The 19,623-nt window shown below is 46.8% G+C and overlaps 1 protein-coding gene across 14 annotated transcripts in view; it reads right to left on the bottom strand.

Annotated features, from left to right (window-relative positions):
- The window catches only part of KMT2C (lysine methyltransferase 2C), a 208,016-nt gene that overhangs the window by 54,384 nt on the left and 134,009 nt on the right, over positions 1–19,623 (bottom strand). For all 14 annotated transcript variants that reach the window (XR_008427049.1, XM_053925983.2, XM_053925995.2 and 11 more), the window contains 11 exons: positions 19,215–19,331; positions 16,468–16,569; positions 15,934–16,038; positions 12,303–12,484; positions 11,893–12,057; positions 10,883–10,992; positions 10,318–10,383; positions 9,179–9,391; positions 6,346–6,477; positions 4,584–4,703; positions 1,677–1,807 (listed from right to left, as the gene is read on the bottom strand). Coding sequence is in view for 13 of the 14 variants with exons in the window: in XM_053925983.2 (XP_053781958.1) it covers positions 1,677–1,807; positions 4,584–4,703; positions 6,346–6,477; positions 9,179–9,391; positions 10,318–10,383; positions 10,883–10,992; positions 11,893–12,057; positions 12,303–12,484; positions 15,934–16,038; positions 16,468–16,569; positions 19,215–19,331 (1,443 nt within the window). In the remaining variant the exon portion in view is untranslated. The remainder of the gene's footprint in view (positions 1–1,676; positions 1,808–4,583; positions 4,704–6,345; positions 6,478–9,178; positions 9,392–10,317; positions 10,384–10,882; positions 10,993–11,892; positions 12,058–12,302; positions 12,485–15,933; positions 16,039–16,467; positions 16,570–19,214; positions 19,332–19,623) is intronic.

Below are 19,623 nucleotides of genomic sequence, written 5' to 3' on the forward strand. Positions count from 1 at the left end.
ACCGTTAACAAAGGCTTCCTTCACTCCCTCTCTAAACCCTGGCCCCCCCCACAGGGAGCTATCATTCCATCCACGAGAGGGAGTACAATGTACAGCGGAGGACGCCACCCAGCTCACCCAGCTCTGCAGATGAAGATGGAAACAGGAACCAGGAAATCAGATCCTCCTGGCTAATGTATGAAGTATTCAGTTGCCATACTTTAATAGCTAAAGAAAGCTTCCTAAATATAGATTACACTCTGCAGGAGGAAGAGGAGGAGGAAGGGCTGTCCAGAAACCGGCCGAGGGGATAGGAGACACCGACAAAAAGGTGCAAAGGTAACCCAAACAACAAAGGGATCTCTCTCCTGACCAGTAAAATGACTGTTATGTATTTTTTAAATAGACAAAACTAGGATAAATGGATATATAACGGGAAGTAAAACTTCATTAAGGATAGGCAGTAAGTAAAACACAGAGTGAAGCACTTCCCACTTAATTCTGATTTAATCTCAGCATTTCTGTGCAGCAGGGGTGGCCACTGTGTCATGGGAGGATGTTGGGCACGCAGTTGGGGAGGAGAACAAGATCACGCGGCCCGCAGGCAACAGCGTGGTGCTCAGACCAGGGCTCGCCAGCCCCAGCCCTGTACCGTGGACGCTATACTTGGGATGTCAGCCGTTCGACACGAAGTCCACTCAGACACGTCACCACATTCTGACTTTGGGGACTGCGCTTAAAAGGGCTCTCTCTCTCAAATGCAGATGACTTTCTACTTGCGTCAGCATTTTACTTTTACACCTCTCCTGCTTGAGGGGAATGAGCGACATGCTCGGGAATGTGGAATCAGCTTGTGGCCCAGCCAGATGTCCAACCCTGGGCTCTCTCCAATACAGCACGTGACCCTGAACGCTTCTGTGATTCATGTTCACAAGGGGAACTGCCAGATGTCTACTTTCACAGTTTATGTCTACCAAATATAATTTCTCCCCACAGAAGGGTATTTTCCTGCTTAACCCTCTGGTTCACCAAGCCTCCCACAGCAGTCAGTGGTTGGTCAGCGAGGCTGCAGCTCTGGCTGCCGACCGGCCATCCTCACTCAGGCACACCCTTCCTGCAGCCCAGCGCGTTCCACCAGAGCGCCGCAGCAAGTTTGAAACCCACGACACCTGCCTGTGTAGTCGGGGCACTGACCTCTTTTCCCTTAGCTTGTCGGATAAAAAATGGCAGATAAAAAATGGCAACAGCCAACGCAACAATAGCTACCTGGTGTGAACGGATCGAAATTACGCCTTGTCTGTGTGTGTCAGATTGGCAAAAACACATTTCTGGTGTGCCGCAGAATCGCAGCAACAGCTGCCGTGCCCCCCGACACGAGGAAGGGCAAGGCGCGCCGCTGCACTGGTGACAAGGCGTCCGCAGCGCCCCATGTGCCTGCTTTGTGAGAACGCACCTCCTTCACCCCAGGAGTATCCTTCTCTATCTTATGGAATACTTAGAAGTGAAAAACTGGTATTAAAAAGAACTTTCTGAAATGTATCAAAGCACAAGAAAGTAAACGATAATTGTTATGAGTCCCTAGAAGGTTAAAATAAAACAAGTAAAAAAACTAACAAAATCAACGAACCTGTTTTTTAAAACTCAATACATTTCTTTCATTAACAAACTCTGTAATGTAATGTAAAGCAAAATATTACTTGTAAATAGGCAGGGAAAGTTTCTTCAAGCTTGTTTTTCCTTTTCCGGTATCTCTTCTTTATTTTTTCAGTGTTTTCAGTGACAGACGCAGATTCGTCAACCAGAGTATCTGGTAACTGTTCACTCCACCCTGGAAAGAGGCATCAGGTTTACGAACACGTGATATTTAAGATTTTCAGATAAATCCACCCAAAGAAACAGCACAGCTAACCAACAGACACAGCTCCATATAAACAAGCAAGCGCTCCCTTGCTGTCCTCCTTTTACCGAGAGACAATCAGCACGCAGCGCGGTGTAAGTTTAAGACGTGCAGCATGACTCGACAAAAAAGCTTTTCACCACAGTATCTCAAAGCAGGTGTGTAAGTTTACATAGAATCCCAAAACAACTTCCTTTCACGGCTCTTTAGTATCAGCACACGTCTCCTATTGTCTCTTAATGAGTGTTTCCCTACACCCAAAGCGGAAGCCTGTGTTTTTTTTTTGAACCTCAACCTTTTGTTAAAAGCTAAAAAGTGAAAATGCCCAATGCTTATGCATCTGGGGAAATGGCTACTCGTCCACGACTAGTTTAACAGGAACAGTGTTTTTGCACAGTTTACTGGGAACGTCCAACACAAGGCTTTTCAGGAACGTGCGTCCTTCTGTCCAGCAGTTCCGAGTGGTGGGGTTTACAGCAAATTAGGTGCTTGTAACACATACACACTGTAACGGATGACTGACTATGAACACGCTCATCAGCGTGCGCTGAACCGTCAACCTTCAAACAGAAAAGGAAACAAAACAGAGCTCGGGACCACGCAATCCGCCGGGACCAGGAGCACTACTGACACGGGCAGCGAGCACTTACGTGGCACCCTTGTCACTTCTTCGCCCCTTCTGAAAATGGTGGTGGGGGGGGGGGTTGCACTTTTGTTGCCAGAATACACAGGTACACTGTTGACTCTTCTAAAAATGACTAAAGACAGCCCTGGCTGGTGTGGCTCAGTAAACTGAGTGCTGGCCTGCAAACCAAAGGGTTGCCGGTTCCATTCCCAGTCAGGGCACAGGCCTGGGTTGCTGGCCAGGTCCCCAGTAGGGGGCGCATGAGGGGCAATCATCCTCTTTTCTCCCTCCCATTCCCTCCCCCTAAAAATAAATAAAATCTTTAAAAAATAATAGAATAAAAGTGACTAAAAATGGTGGATAAACATTTTTTAAACAATCTTTATTTTAATGTACTAGTAATCTAGCCAGAAAATAAGGAATCCTCAAAGGATTTTGTTTTTACTCAAAAACAAAATCCTCTTGTTTTACTCAAAAATTAAAGTAAAACAAGAACCACAGAAATTACGAAAGAATCAAATGAAACTCTGACAATTTGCTAAAATTCAGTGACCCTGAACTCCAGTTTTCACAGCCTTATGAGGAACGGGTAATGGAAGACCTAGGTTAAGGTCCCTCCACATGGCGGAAACTGACCAGAGGTGCCATGTGGGACGGGGACAGTGGGACCCTGAAGGACTCCGCCCCACTCAGGCTGGTGTAACAAAAACACACCCTCTCATTTCCCCTTCCCCCATAGCACAGAGAACTGCCATCTTGTCACAGAATGTGGTGCTGGGTAGAAAGGCAAAAAATGAAAATCTTCCATGAGAATTCATAAGCTCTGTATAGCCTTAATGTGTGAAAAACCTGAATTTATGACACGAGTGGACCCAAAACTTCAATCTGAGAATTTAGCTCCATGAAGTCCTGGGGCGGTATCACCTCGTGTTCCTGGTTTTGGCCCAGACAAATGTTCTCTGAAATAACTAACCCACCTTCAATCCATTTCTCAGGAAGGGCACACCACGCTCTAAAGAACACGCACTCACAGCGAAGCAAAAGCACCATTCACGGGTGGGCAGGCGTGTCCATCACACAACACACAGTGAGGGAGGACGAGCAGAGCGCATGGCACCAGCGGCTGCGGAGCAGAGCCGGGCACAGGCCTCAGGTATCTAATTCAGTCAGACATGGGGGGAGAGGGGAGCCGCAGGAGCGGGCTGCGACGAGAAGCCACTGAACTATCACGAAGGCAGTTTGGGAAAGGGGAAAATGCAAAAGAATTAAAAACAATGGATGGCACAGACAAGGAGCAGATTACTGAACTAAAAGAGCTGAAATTGTTTAAAGCAGAAAATAAAGAGACAGAGGGAAAACACAAAAACCAGTTTCACTGCACATACCACATTTCTGAACCAGGGCTTACTAAAGCCGTATTAGAGACTTCTTTCAAATCCTTAGGGTGCTGGCTTTTAAAAACGTGCAGCCGTTTCCGTTACTAACCCACAGGCCAACAGCCCCCGCAACAATGGAAGCGCTCTGTGGGGGCACATGTTGCAAACAGCACCTTTTCTTCCCACGCCCCACAGAAAGCATTTCCCAGACAGACACTCGCACACCCGACCGCAGTGATGACATGTGTGTTCAGCACTGGTTTCTCAAGCTGTGGCTTACACAGTGATTCAGCTTTCCTTGACACTCTAAGCAAAGATGACAGAGTATTACTTGGAAGAGGTATTTCTAAAACAATATACAATTTTGTTAAAAATTGCTGGGGAACCCTATTCCTTTCAACTGCACAGTCTAGAAGTTTCCAGTTTCATGCCGAGCAGTGGAGGCCGTCACAGAAAGGCCCGTGGAGAGCTGGCCACGTAGGGCCGAGTAGCTCGGTGCGGCGCTACCTGCACGCGACACAGGAAAGAAGGGGACTCGTGTAAAAACCCTCAAAGGCACTGCGTCTGTTTGGCCCCACACACTCCCATGCCCACCCAACTCCTGCATCCCTGGTGCGCGCTCGGTCTGCAAGCGCCAGCCCTATCAGGACCGTTCTCCTCAGCAGTGACGCCGACACCACGGGCTTCGACCTAATAGAATCCGTACCGTCCTCTCTGCCAGGCAGCTGCTCGGAGACGGAGCCAGAGGAGTCTTTCCTGATCACGGACCTTTTGGCTTTCCCTTGCCCGGTTCGACTTCTTTGCCGTACCATAAATCCACCAATACCTGACCAAAGGAAGAATTGGGTAACCTCATAAATAACAGATTTCTCCCACTATTTCTACAGTGAGGAAGGTGAAACTGCTTAGTCTTACATAGTGAACCATTTTACAGATTCAATATAGTCTAATTTAAACAATTAATTTAATTTTAAGGCAAAATTACATGAGTTCGGAAATGCACAAATAAAAGAGGTTAAAGCTACTGTTACCCACTAACTGAAACAGATAAAAATTCATTAGGACAGCAAGAATGCATGCCTTTCCTCTAGTCCACAATGTCAGAGTAAACACTCCTTACTTAACAAACATTAGTAACTCACATCTCATTGCTTAACATTATTTGTGTATTAGCTGAGGGAGAAAAGAGACCAAATACTAACTAAGCTACTAGATAACCCAAACGAAATTCAAACAACTTCGGGGAAAGGTGTCTGGGGACCCCGTTAAGGCCCGTAGACACGAGGCTCACCCTGCCGTGCAGGAGTGAACACAGGGCCTGGGGCCGGGCACTGAGTTCTGGTTGTTTTGGCTGCTACTGGACTTTGAGCAGCTTATTTAACTACTCAGTACTCGAGATCCCTCCCTGCAAAGAGCGGTAATGTAATGCACCTCTGCGTACCTATGAGGATGGAGTAATGCATTAACAGATGTGAAGTGCTTGCAGTATTGCCTGACACACACTTAACACCATCAGCTCTTGTCATGTGGTCCAGAAGTCTAACAATGTACTTTGGGACCCACTGGGCCACTCTGAGGGGTGGATGACTTCCATGTAAGGCAGAGAGGAAAAAAACTAAATGTAAGTCCCTAGAAGGAATTTGCAGCATCTAAAAAAAGTAAGTGTACGTTCAGAAGCCTCATCGTTAGGAAGAAACGGAAGCATTTCGTACAATGATATGGCTGATGCTCATCCAGGTCCTTACCGGTGGCCTATCATAAGGAAGCTTAGTTTCTAAGGTCCTGCAGGACACAACACAGTGAGAAAGTTCTTCCCCACACATCAAAAGGCAGGTTAGGTCACTCTTACCAATAATATAAGCAATCAGAGAGTAAAGATTAAACTGATTTAAGTTAATGAGTAGTAAAAAAAAAAGAATGAACAAACTGCCTTAAAAAATCCTACAACTCTGTATTGTGACATTTTCAGTAACTTTTTCCAATGGGGCAAATGCAGTTGGACCAGGAAGACGGCTTTTTCTCCGCCCCCGAGGCAGAAGGAAGACAGGAGTGTCTCATGGTCACACTACTAACAGGTCTGTGCCTTCCAGAAGGCGGAAGAGCCCTAACACGTCACCTTCGTATTGTGTACTTACGGTCACTCCTGCATGGCCACTAAAACAAGTTTAAAAAACATGAAAATAGCCACCCAGTAAGACATTTAATAAAGTGGGTAACATTTGGGATGAGGCATTAAATAATGATTTATGGTGACATATCACACATTCAACCTAAGGAATTTGTCACCTAAAAAGCATCTTCAAATTGCTTAGTCCTTTAGTTTTAGCATACAAGTTTCAGTTTATTGAGTGGCTGAGAAGCTATATCTCATCCTGATTATTTAATTGTAACTGAAGCCTTTGCTATTATATTTTCCTTAAATTAATGAAGTTATTGACAGACTGACACACCCAGTTCAGGCCCTGTACCTGGTCGGTAAGGTTTCCTTTTCCTCTTTTTGACGCCCTCCGTTCCTTCTACGCCCTTGCTTTCCTCATCCGCAGCTTCCCGTTCAGGACTAGATTCTGACTTTGCATCACAATCCATAATAAGTTCTCCTTCTGGAAAAAAGTAAATGCACAAACAAAATTGGAAAAACCTAAGAGAGACATAATTCCTGTGAAACAGGAAACCCAAAGCAAAGTGGCCGCTGAGCCCCAGGGACCCTAAGTCCCAGCCGGCAGGAAATGTGGAGCAGGGATTACTGGTAAAGCCCCCAAGTGGCGCAGAACTCAGGCTGCCTAACACAGGGACCCCAGGAAATGAAGCCTGCTTACCAGGGATGGGGAGTCACACGGAGAGAAATGCTCAAAGAGACAATTTTCAGTCAATCTGCACCTACCTCACTGCCCTGCTTTTAACTGTGCCTGCAGGCCCAGGGCCCCAAGGCCTGCTCTGCAGCCTCCACCCCCCTCCTGAGATCCAACCAAAGCTGTGACTGGGTATCACCCCACTACCAAAAAGCTTTATCTCCAAAACTGAACTACTACTTCAAGAGGAACTGCCTCTGGTTCCAGGTGCTGACTATGGTCATGGAAAGGCCCCGATGTGCAAATGGCAGGTGAGGAACAGTGCCCCTCCTCAGTGCTGCTCTACAGGACCTGGGAGACCCTGCCCGGGGCTTTCCACACGCTGTTTTGAAAAGGCTCAGTAATCTCAAGGCTTGAAAACCCATGTGCACTGTCAAGGCACCTGGTGTGCAATGCAGCACTGCCTGGGTTTGACTGTGAAGACACCACGCAGACAGAGTCCGATAGCCCCGGACATGAGAGCCTTTCCCGTGCCCTGGCCAACAGTGACCCGACTGCTGCCTCCCACACGCCGGGACCGCTCCTTCCCAAGCACCAAAGTCAACTCTTCTGCACAGCAGTGCACCTGTATGGCAGCTACACATAACCACCGGGGGCTCTCCGCCCAACCCCACAGACCCCGCAGGCAGCTTGGAGTGAACGTGGGGTGAGCTGACAGAGCAGCAGCACACCCAACAGACACACTCATTCACTGCAGACCCTCTCTGCAGCAGCCTCCTGATCCACCTCCCACACCCTCGTGGGCCTCAGAGTGCACAGCGCAGCGCTCCTTTTACGACACTGCGCCGGCTAAAAAGTTCATTTGCTTTGTTCCACACATTGCTTCTAGCAGCGCTTAGTTGTCTTTAACTTCACTCGAAACAATTTTGTTAGATTGTATCCTGACAGCTGTCATGTCAGTGTGCATTAAAAAACCCCATCAAAACTGGTGAAATTTTGTGTGGCCACTTTAGTAAGAAGCAACATTTTCGGCCTGTTTCACTTTATTATTTAAAAAGAGGTAAAAACACAACCGAAACACAAAACAAGACCTGTGCAGTGAGTGGAGAAGATGCTGTGACTGGTAGAATGTGTTGAAAGTGGTTTGTGATGTTTTGTGCTGGAGACATCTCGCTGGACGATGTTCCACGGCTGGGTAGACAGGTTGACATTGATAGTAATCAAACTGAGACACTGAGAACAATCAACATTTTAACACGCGGGAGATGGCCAACATACTCAAAATATCCAAATCAATCAAGTTATTGGTGAAAATAAAGTGTGTCTTTTATCTTAAGGGAAAAAACATTGGGACATTTTGGCCGGCCCGTAGAAACGAGCCCCCGCCCACTCACACAGTGAGTGCGATCTCTATGAGCGGTGCCTCCTGGCCCTGCGTGCTGTGCCCGCCACTCTCCTCCCCTCCCCTCCAACCTCATCAGCTCCTGGCAGCCCCTCTGCTCAGTCTGCTGGGCCCACCTGGCTGGCCGCACTCCTAGCCCATGCTGGGCACACACGCGCGGGGACTTTGCATGGGCTTCCTCGCTATCCGGGTGCTGTGCACTCAGGCAACCCAGTGGCCACTCCCTCGACTCTCTCAATTCTGTGCTCAGGTACCGCTATAGCTCGCCTGATCCCCACCCCATGTGTGCACCCCCAATTCTTACTCTATTTTTTCCACAGCAGTTGCCAAATGCATTATAATCAATTTATTTATCGTTACACACTTCAGTAGTTTCCTCCTGACATTAAAACTAAGTCCCACGAGTGCAGTTTTGTCCACCGATACGACGTCCAAGAGCCAGCACACAGCAGGGGCTAAATACTGTTCAGTGTGAAGACGCGGCAGGACAAAAACCACGACTGCTGTATTTCTGAGTCAGCTGCAAGGAAACGACCACCCTAAACACGAGCAAGCCTGTGGTCGTCTGCTTCCACGTAAGTGAACACATAACTCACATCGAATGTCATACTACTAAAAATGGTCTCGCCACCCCAAGAATTCAGCTGAAGTCTTGCTACCAGACCAGGGCAATGCTTATGAACAGAGTTCAGCATGAGCACCCTTGACGACGCAGTTACACCTGACGACTAAGGATGGTGCGTCCATGTCTGGAACGGAGTGTGTGCTCCCACGTGGCTCTCACTCAACCATGGTGCCCAAGCTCACAGCCTGCCACCTGGGAACCTGCAGGAGTCCCGCCCCTGAACTTTCCCACTTGTGACCCTCAAGCACATGGGGCTCTGGGTGGTCTCTGTGACGTGTCTCTGTGCTACAGTCACGAAAAAAGGGAGGGAACCTGCACAGGCAACGTCGAGGACAACCACCCACGTAGAAAGGACGGGGCCAAGTCGAGGGTGGCGGACGTCAGTGGCATCTACCCTTACAGAAACCCTTCGTATCGGAGATCGGAAAAGCCACGTCCCGCGCTTTAACGCTTGCAGACACACCGCAGGGCAGAGGCTGGCGTACCTCGGCTGTCATCTATCTCGCCGTCCCGGGAGTGCTCAGACTGCAGGTCGGGAGGGGTCTGCAGCACGGCCACACTGTTCTGGTTTATGATCTTCAATTTCAGCTTCGGTTTAGACCGTTTTCTCCTCGGAGTGGTAGCTATGAGGCTCTGGAGCTGAGTCATCCCCGACTCGGTCAGGCACACACCATCCTGGGTGTACGTCTTGGGTGGATCTAAAGTGACGATATCCAAGGATACAAATTAAAACTCTCGCTTTAACTCTGACAAGTTCAATGAATGACACAAAATACCCATGTGTCTAGGTAGTGTGACTTTTATAAAGCAGTTATCGACGAAATGCATGAATAATTAAGAATATTCAATTGAAAGTAAGAATCACTGGCTGCACTTCCTCAAGTTACAGGTAGAAAGGATGCACATTTTTAAAAAATGGTCTTCCTGGAACTTCTTTGTGCATGTGTCAGGGCCAGGCTTCAGAAAGGAAGCGAAGACACTGAGGACCACGCTTCCGTTTCTCAGCCGTGACCTTTCCCTGCAGAATCCTGCCAGACTTAAGGGAGAGGATCAGTTCCGTAAGAGAAACGATAACACTCCAGAAGCCCAACTGGAAACCGAAGGATCAATATAATCACTTACAGGGAGAGTTGTAAATAAGGAGAAACCCTGCAATTTTTTCAATCCACAAAATTGCCGTTCATTAGAACAATTCCTGAACTACCAAATATTTTTGTATCAGGTGACATCAAATAGAAGTGAAGAAAAGAATGAGAGTTTAATGAAAGCATCATATTAATCACCACTCTAGGCTGACCTGTTATAGAAAAACATACCAATAGATCAGTAAACCCTAAAGGCATCTGTTAACCAGGCCTCCTGTTCTGCCAGCCGAGAGCTGGGCACAGTGATGTCGCAATGAGAACACTGCCAACAGGCAGGTGGCGGTGACTGTGTGAGCAGTGGTTCTCACTGCCAACCAGGTGAGACTTATGGGAACCCGGCCCCATGGAGGCGGGGTGAGATGAGCGTTTACACATCGACCACAGAAATGGTGGCCAGCATTAGGGAGCGCAGACTGATCACCCACAAGATTTGGGCAGGTGGCGGGTGTGCGGGCGCACTCCGGCAGTGCAGGCCTTACCGAGCTCTTTAGCCTTCGCGAGGGTCTGCACCACGAGGGAAGGGTCGCAGCAGTCTGCTGAAGGCACTGGCATGAGAGAGAAGAAAGTCATGGGATCATTGTTTAGGAAAAGGTAAAATATATTTAATATATATTTATGGATGATTAAAATTTCTATTTCTACAACCGTTTTACTAAAATAAATGTTACAAAAATAAGTAGAGTTTACAGGCTGTCTTTAAAACAACCCGGTGGAGGACAGACACAGGTAAGAAGGAAAAACTGCTGAAGATAAAGCACTGATTTCCACATCCTGCTAACGACTATATGGTTGTTGAGTTTTAAAAGCAAAATTACATTTCATATCTAAAATATATGCTTATTTTACTTTATGTAAGCCAACTTTTAGTATATTAAGTTGGAATAACAGGAGTTAACGTATAACAAAAGCAACTTAATTTCCATGAAATACTTGCTCCCACGACAGTTTCAGAAAAGAAGGAATCCGAGCACAGCCCCTCACTGGCCATGGGCAGCCAGGCCCAGAGCCGCATGGGGCACAGACGCGGGTCCGGCAGCCCCTCACCATGTGATGTGGGCATATAGGGTCGGCACATGCCGCAGTCAAAACCGGCGTCTGCCACGCTTTCTACTTCCTCTTCCGTGTTCAGGTTCTGGCAAACTGCATGCATCCATCTACAAAGAGCGCATTTGTACAATCAGAAAAGAAATAATCCAAGAATAGTTTTCTTTTAAAAGTAGGAGGCAGCAGTCTCCAAACTCCCAGCCCCTAACCCTCAAATGCCCCCCTGCCTAAACCGAGCTACCCTCTTTTCCTAGCCCTGCCTACTGACCCACAAAAACCCCCAAAGCTGAGGTGGAAAAGGAATGAAGTGGAGTCCAAGCAGGGAGGCAAAGCACTGGTGAGAAGAGGCAGGGGCAACTACAATGATCCCACACTGCAGGCTTCGGAAGCTCGCTGGGGCAAGTGCATGGGAACCCAGCCATGCCAAGGGTGGCGTGGCCCGAGCCCCGCATGGTGCGCCCACTGTGGAGGAGCCAGCACCGTGCTGCTGGATGGAAGCTGGGAAAGGCAACGAGCCATCCAGCCTTCTAATAGAGCAGCGCGGGCAGGGTCCTGAGCTGATGACACCGCACAGACAGTGCTAACCACTCACAGAGGGCGCCCTCAAACCCTCCCCCACAGCCCTGGGTTTGAAGCAGCACACCAACTGCGTAGGGAGAGTGGGAGCTGGCGTCCAGTATCTACATACTTACTGTCTAGACCTTTAAGGACAAGAGAACATGAGCAGTTCTTTGTAAAATCTAGTACAACACTGTGAATCCCTCCCAGAGAATGTACCTATGCATGCTGTAATTCTGCCGTTTCTAATTTCAAGGGATTCATAAACCCTCAAGAAGCCCCAAATTAAAAATCTTTTGTCTGGAACTGAGAATACAAAACAGAAAACTCCTACGGGTTTCTTGCTGACTAAAAATCTGGAAAGCAAAACTGTTGTTTAAATGCAAAAACAACTTATTTTCTAACTTCCTTCTGCCACACCCCGAGAGATAAGCCTGCTGAAGGCTCGGTACCTGTCACACTGTCTGCACTGCAGGATGAGGTCCTCCTCCCTGTAGCTGCGGCAGCAGACGGGGCAGGAGGACAGGCTTGCACACGGGGCGCACTGGGTGTAGTTGTTCTGCCACTCGCACCGCAGCCCTGCAGACGTGGCCCCACAGTGCCGGCACCAGACACACCTGAAAGCCAACACCCCCCAAGTTGCAATTTCACTTACTCAGTTACTATACACCAAGAAGCTACACGTGCACAGACAAGGGGGAACTACGGAATGCGTGTTTGGAAACATTTGATTAGCGGTCTCTACCATGGTAAACATGTATGTATCACGCAATTAAGCAGGTGCGGCTGACTTTAAAAACTATAGCCACGTGGGGAAGTTCAGAACTGAAAGGGGAGCGTGGGAAATGTGAACCTGGAGTACCATTTGCACTTCCAGCCCCCTTTGGGCACGGTCTGCAAGGGCGGGTCCAGGCAGTAGGTATGGTAGCTGATGTCGCAGTCGTCACACAGCAGCAGTCGCCCTGGGTCGGTGGCCTTCCCACAGGCCTCGCACACCGTGCACTCCAGACACCGCCAGCCTTTGCTGAGAACCACTTTAGTGATCTGGAAGGAGACGGCAGTCATGTGATGTGCACACCGACCAGACATACCACGTGGACACGAGGTGCCGAGGGACCCGCACGCAGGAAAGAGGCAAGCGGCCGATGGCTCCCAGGCACCGACAGGGCCGGCGCTGGCGTGGGCACATTCACATAGTTTTAGGGCCCACCGTCTGGGTGGTGGTGCCTACTTTAATATCCCCTTGAGCCCACATAACTACCTGGTGCGGTGGGTTTTATGTCCACTGCATGGATGTAGTGACTGGATTTTACAGAATTCAGAAAAACTGCCCTGTTACTGTTAACAGAAGACTTAAAATGGATGCACATAGTCTCCCCTCGATGATACTTCATGAATCCATGCTTCTGAAGCTTGTGTGCACTGCAAGGGCACTTGCATATTAAAATCGATATAAAAAAAGAAAAAAAACCCACCCAAACCCAACCAAACCCCAAAACTGTGAGTTCCGAGAACAATTTATGATCTTGGAGGATTTTAGCTATGAAGCCAGGACTTTGGAAGTTCACATTCACACTTCTGCTTATTCTCTTGCCGCAAGGTCTCAGTTACTTTGAGAATCTCTAGTAAAGTTTGAGGATCCCTAGACTTCTGAAAAACTCCTTAAAGCAGCCACATCATGCAATACTAAGAATCTGAAACCAACTTAAAGATCTGAAAAGACCAGAGTCACAAAGACAGAATCGTGAAGGGCCTATGCTACAACGAAGGAGCAAGCGATCAAGACATTAAAATTCAGATGATGACAAGTAAGAAAGCCTGAAAGCTACCTAAGAGGAAAACAACAGTTAAATAACGGAACTGTCAAAATGGAATCAGACTTTATCTCAGCAACCAGGGTTGGAAAGTTTCCGATTCTACAGGAAAATACTTCTCAAGGCCCACTTCTTAACAGAGTAAACGAAGAACTCAGTGTGAAAGTATAATACCTTTTAGACACCCAAGGATTCAAAATTTCCCCTCCCCAATAACCCGTCTAGTCAAGTCCCTTAAAGACATGAGGGACAGGAGGCGTGCACCAAGGAAAGGGAGGACCGGGGCCCCAGGAAGCAGTGACCTCGCAGGCCGCCTGCCAGAGGAGTTTCAGGATGGCAGCTGAGCACAGGCCCGGAGCTGGCCTGGAGAGAAAGTGCGGGGGGCAGCGCTCTCCCCGGAGACACACGGACTGGCCCGAGCTGCCTGATGTGACCGTGCCTCCACAGGAGGTGCAGACGAACACCACCACAAGCTGACGGGGAGCTGAGGATCATCGTTTCCTTCTTGCTATTAAAGACTCTGAAAAGTAAAAGAAAGTCAAGGTGCACTGTTCAGATGTTCAGTGAACATTTCCCAAGCTGTACTAGCACTGTTTACTAACTAACATAGTAGGACTACATGGGGAGGAGGCTGGGAGAAAGCAAGGGGTGCATCTGAAGAGCCCAGTGTAGGAGGAAGAGGGTAGCCTGGAGCAGTAGCTCCAAACTTCTCTGGTGGAGGGTCAGCAGACATCGGAGACCTGCTGGGGCATGGGGCCTGAAATGCACAGCTAGGCCGCTGCAGGGTGAGGCAGCTGCGGGCAGACGTAATCAACAACAGAGCATGTCTGAGGTCCAGTGAAACCTGGCTTACAAAAGCAGTCAGCAGGACAGGTTTGGGCAGCGATCTCTGGTGCAGAAGACAAAGAGTGAGACAGACCCAAGGCATCTCTCTTCACTCCTAGTACGTTCTCCTATCTCACAGATACCCACATGCTGTGGTCCTTCATAGCCAAACTCTCTGGTGACTCAGTCTGTGCTCGATCCCGGGCACATGAAACCCGGACACATGAAACCCAGTTGCTACGCCCCCCGTCACCACTGAGAACGCTTACAACTCCCAAATGCAGCTGTCCTGTCCATGTGTGCATCTGACCATTCTGCACTATTTCAACTACTCATACAATTAAATGTATGAACAGCAGCCCCACCCCCCACCTCCACCCCACCACCAATTCCCTCTTAGGACAGAGGCCAGAGTTCTCTGGCTTAGTCTGTACTTTAGGAGCTCTTTCAGGGAGGATAGCCCCTCCAGGTATCATGTCCGGACACGATACATGTGTTTCATGGTCTGTAAGGCAAATCTGCTCAGCTGCAGTGGGGCGGCTGGGACCAGGCCTCCCCTCACAGTAAAACGCTGGAAGCCTGGACACAACGTGGGAAGCGCTTGTTGGCAGACATGAGACACTAGGCAGCCCCACACAGAGGTCTGGGGAGGAGTGGAACGAGCGTGGGGAGCCCTGCGGTCTTTGGCCTGCACACACTTTCCCGACACTGCTGTGGGCGGGAGAGCCCAGCGGACCGCACTGTCCCCCTGAGCTCAGGACACAGGACAGCTTACTAGAAAGCAAGGGGCAGCCTACACAGATTTCCCTGAAGCCTTTGGCTGAACACCAGGCCACACATCTAGGAAGGCAAACAGAGATCCACAAACAGGGTATGAGTGTATACCCAATGGTAATTAACTGCCCCAACAGAAATTCCCTGCTTTGTGAAGGGGCACATCCCGACTCCCTACAACGTACTATCACAATGTACAATGTCTGCATTCAATCAGAAATTACTAGATGCTGACAAAGCAAGAAAACATCTCCTAATGAGAAAGACCAGTTAATACAGTGAAAAATGCCACATAAATATATACAAGACTTGATGGGGAAAAAAAAAAAACTTAAAGAAGTTTAAAACTGCAAGATAATAAATTATAAAATGGCTCTGATATTAAAGAATACAATTACCCAAAAAATCCACTAGATGGGCTTAGAACAGATCACACACTATGTAACAGCAGTGAGTTTTGAGGAATGTTATAGGACTATACAAACTAAAGTACAGAGGGAAAAACAGTAATCTGGGGAAAATGTTACACAGTTCCTCATACACACTCACACACATACAAACCGTGATTCCACAGAGTGGGGCAGGGGGAGGAAACAGATAAAATTTTGAGGAAATAGGGCAACGATTGGCCCAAACTGATTAAAAACACCACCCCTCTGACCCAAGCAGCCTGGCAGAATGCCTGGCCCCCGTGCTGGAGGGCGAAGCAGAGCCCCAGGCCCTGACCCGGCTCTCTCTGGGCACTCCAGAAGCTCTCACCTGCTCTAACAGACAGGAGGCACCGGCCGAGCCCCATGCCTCAGAAAGTAACAGTACAGCATATCTTTAAATTAAATGTATGCATTTCCTTGTTTTACCGTTTCAAGGCAATAGCAGATAATTATTACAATTTAAGACAACAGATCATGGAGTTAATTTCTTCAGGGAACACTTAAAATGCAATACTGAAAGTGCTGCCACACATGTACAATTATCCCAACAATATCTGATTAACCCTAAGACTTGGAAGCAGCATCCCACCCACGCCAAACCCAATTTAAATGCATCCCTGTTAACTCATTGAAACATAAGCGTATTTACCTTAATACTGACACAGTATGGGTGGTAACACTGACCACACTGAGAGCAGGCAAGTAATCTCCCCTCTGCTCCTTGGCCAAAACTGCCACAAACTACACACATATCCTGAAATTAAGCACACGTGAGCATATTTTAAGTTTTTTTTTTTAAGATTTTATTTATTTATTTTTAGAGAGAGGGGAAGAGAGGGAGAGAAGTATCAATGTTTGAGAGAAACATCGATTGGTTGCCTCTCATGTGCTCCCAACCAGGGACCTGGCCCGTAACCCAGGCCTGTGCCCTGACTGGGAATCAAACTGACAACCCTTCAGTTCACAGGCTGGCACCCAACCCACTGAGCCATGTGAACACATTTTAAATGGGGCACTCAGCTAAGAATGTACTAATGTACTAATCCTGTACTTTTTAAAAAGTACTTTCTCAGCTTATGCAACTTCAGAGTTAAATATCAGATGGCTTCAGTGCACATGAGAGAAAGAGAAACGGGCCAGGAAGAAGTCAGAAGTGGCAAACCACAAATAACTCAGTCCAAACCTGATGCAAAGTGAACTTGTCACTACTGGAAAACAGCACAACTGTATTGTGCATGGAGTTTTCTTCTTCATCCTTATTTGATGAAATATCGGCAGCAGATACCTACGATAGGCAAAAAAAGATGATCATGGCCAAGTAGTTTATCCCAGGAACGCAAAGTAGCTTTAGCATACAAAAAAGCCAACTGACATAATTCACCATATCCACAAATTAACCACAGGATTATCTGTATAAATGCAGGAAAGGCATTTAAAGACTTCAACATCTACTCCTGGTTAAAAAAAAAAAAAAAAAAAAAAAAAACCCTCAACTAATTATGGATAGAGAGAAGCTTCCTCCAACTGATTTAGGATGTCTCTTAAGAAAACAACACAAAACTAGAGCCAACACCGTATGTTACGTTAGCTCCCCACACTCAAAAGCAACACAAGGCCGCCTGACCCCGTCGCTTCTACCCAACACTATGCTAAAGGTAACAGCAAATGCAATAAAGAATACGGGTGAAAGTCCTCCAGGTTGAAAAGACATACAACTTTATGTGCAGACACGATCGTGTAGGTACAAAACCCAATGAATGACGTCTGCAAATGAGCAACTACAAGTAATACGGGAATTTGTATAAGGTTGTTAGATTAAAAAAAAAAAAAAAAGCAATAAACAAAAGTGAATACTGTTTCTAGATACTAACAACCAGCAACCACAATATAAAATTTAGGAAACACTACCATTTACAATAGCATAAAAAATATGAAAGACTTAGAAATGAATGTGAGAAATGGTGTGAAAGCTCTGCCTGGCGAAAACTGACACCACTGACCGAAATTAAAGACCCAAAGGAGAGGCACACAAAGTTCTGGGGCAAAAAGGCTCGACATGGTGAAACTGTCAATTTCCCCAAGTCCACCTATACTTTGAATGCAAACTCAATCAAAACCCTGCCAGTCTTAAAGGTTCAGTATTGGCCTAAAGATAAAGAAAACCAACCAATGGTATAGCACAGATATTCCAAAATAAGATAAAAGAACATATACAGATAACTAATTGTCAAGCATGATATAAAAGCAATTCAGAAAATGGTACTAAAAACCAGAGTCAGTATGCCAGAAATAAACGCTGATCTGTATTCATCCCATGCATACAAATTAACTGAAATTGGATCATAAATCTAAATGCAAAACCGAACACCATAAAACTTCTATAAGAAAACACTAAATATGTTTTAAAGTTTAAGTTATGCAAATATTTCTCATACTCCAAAAGCACAATCCACAGAAAAAAATTGTACTTCATGAAAATCAAAGCATCTGGTCTTCAAAAAACACAATTAAGAAATGAAAAGACAAGCCCCCCCCAAAAAGAATGCAAGAAAATATTTGCAAATCATGCACATGATGGAGAACTTATGCCCAGAATACATAAAGAAATCTCAACTCAGAAAGTTTTAAAACTACTCAATTAAAAAAAAAATGGGCTAAAGATCTGAAGGGTGACTTTATCTAAGATATACAGATAGCAAACAAACACCTAAAAAGCTGATTAACATCATCAGCCATTAGAGAAATGCAAATAAGATCCTATCAACATACCCGTTAGAGTGGCTAAAATAAGACTGACCACCCCAAGCATAGGTGAGCACATGGAAAACACCCGAACCCCACACACCCTACGCACACAGCATGTCACACCCAACCCAGACAACAGCCATTACTTGGAAAGCTCAGTGCACACTTACCATCCCACCCGGCCATTCCAACCCTAATGACCCAGAAAAGAAAGCACAGGTCCACAGAGAGGAAGACAGAAAAGTTCAGAGTGGCTCTGTTTCTACAAGCCAAAAAAAGGAAGTGCTATCCTGTCCTCAGCAGGTGACTGGACAGGGTCATGCTGGCACCGCGTAATGTGGGACACTCTTCAGCAACCAAAGCACACTCAAAATAAGTAACCTGAGTAAAAGAAATCAGACCAAAAAGAGTACACCTGCCATGCAAACTCATCGACAGAGATGCAGTCGGACCAGGGCAGAGAGGAAGGCCGAGGGGATTTGGGGGGCCTGGAGAGACTTGGGCGGGTGCGTGTGCTTGCCGTGTTGATTATGGTGTAGCTTTCAAGGGTACGTCAGAACCTCCAAAAGTGTATACTTCCGACATTTGTATTTAGGTCAGTTTACCTCCATAAGGTCAGTTTACCTGTTAATTTGGGGAGGGAACCAGCCTTCTTTAAAAAAGGACCAGAATCTGTATTTCCTTTAGTAGTAATAATAAACAACCCCACCTGTCCCCTGAACTTGCCAAATACAGTTTTCATTCATAATGTGTCAAGGAGCAAATATTTAACACTCTTAAAATACATGAAAGATAGTCATGAAACCCCCACAGTTTAGAGTGCAGACTGATATGCAACATCTCTAGGTTCTTCTGTAAACCGTTTCAACACCGAGAGCTGCTACAACCAAAAACTTAGAACACCAAGAGGATTTTTTCAGATAAACAAGAATAGGACATGAGTTTGCCCTTTTTTAAATAAAAGAAAATACATTACATTTGGGTTTGGGAGAGGATTGGTATAGAAAGCAGAGTCCAAGAGGAAGGCAAGAAAATAGGGTAAGAAACTGGAAAGCCTAACCAGAAGTGTTTGGTTTTCTTTAAAGCAAAATAAAGACCTAGTAAAACAAAAACTTTAGCATCCAAATAATTTGCCACCCATGGGGACACCATGGTCAGCAGGAATGAGAAGGAGGTGTGACTTACCCCAGGCAGCAGGACTGCCCCTACACCGCTCTTCAACTTGGATCGGCCTCTGCCGCCGCGACCGGCCAGCCCCGCGCCCCGAGGCCTCCGCTTCCCCGGGAAGCCCGACCCACGGCCCTACACAACAGAGAAGAGTCAGCTTCTGAACAAGACCCAAAGCATCCAAAACCCACAATGAGGTCAAACATCTTACTGAATGTTACACAAACTGCTGCTTCTTGCTTTTATCCAGATCAGATACATATTGAGACGCCAAGTTTATTATTTGTTATCTCTCAACATGTATTCTACAACTTAAAAATACTATACGCACATATGTGATGCCTGTAACCTAGAACCAAACTTTGAGTCCAGGGTTGTAAGCGCCCTTCACCAGCAAATCCTGTCCTTACTGCTCCCTTTCTTTGTC

Source organism: Desmodus rotundus, chromosome 6 (assembly GCF_022682495.2).
Source record: "Desmodus rotundus isolate HL8 chromosome 6, HLdesRot8A.1, whole genome shotgun sequence".
NCBI classification, from domain to species: domain Eukaryota; kingdom Metazoa; phylum Chordata; class Mammalia; order Chiroptera; family Phyllostomidae; genus Desmodus; species Desmodus rotundus.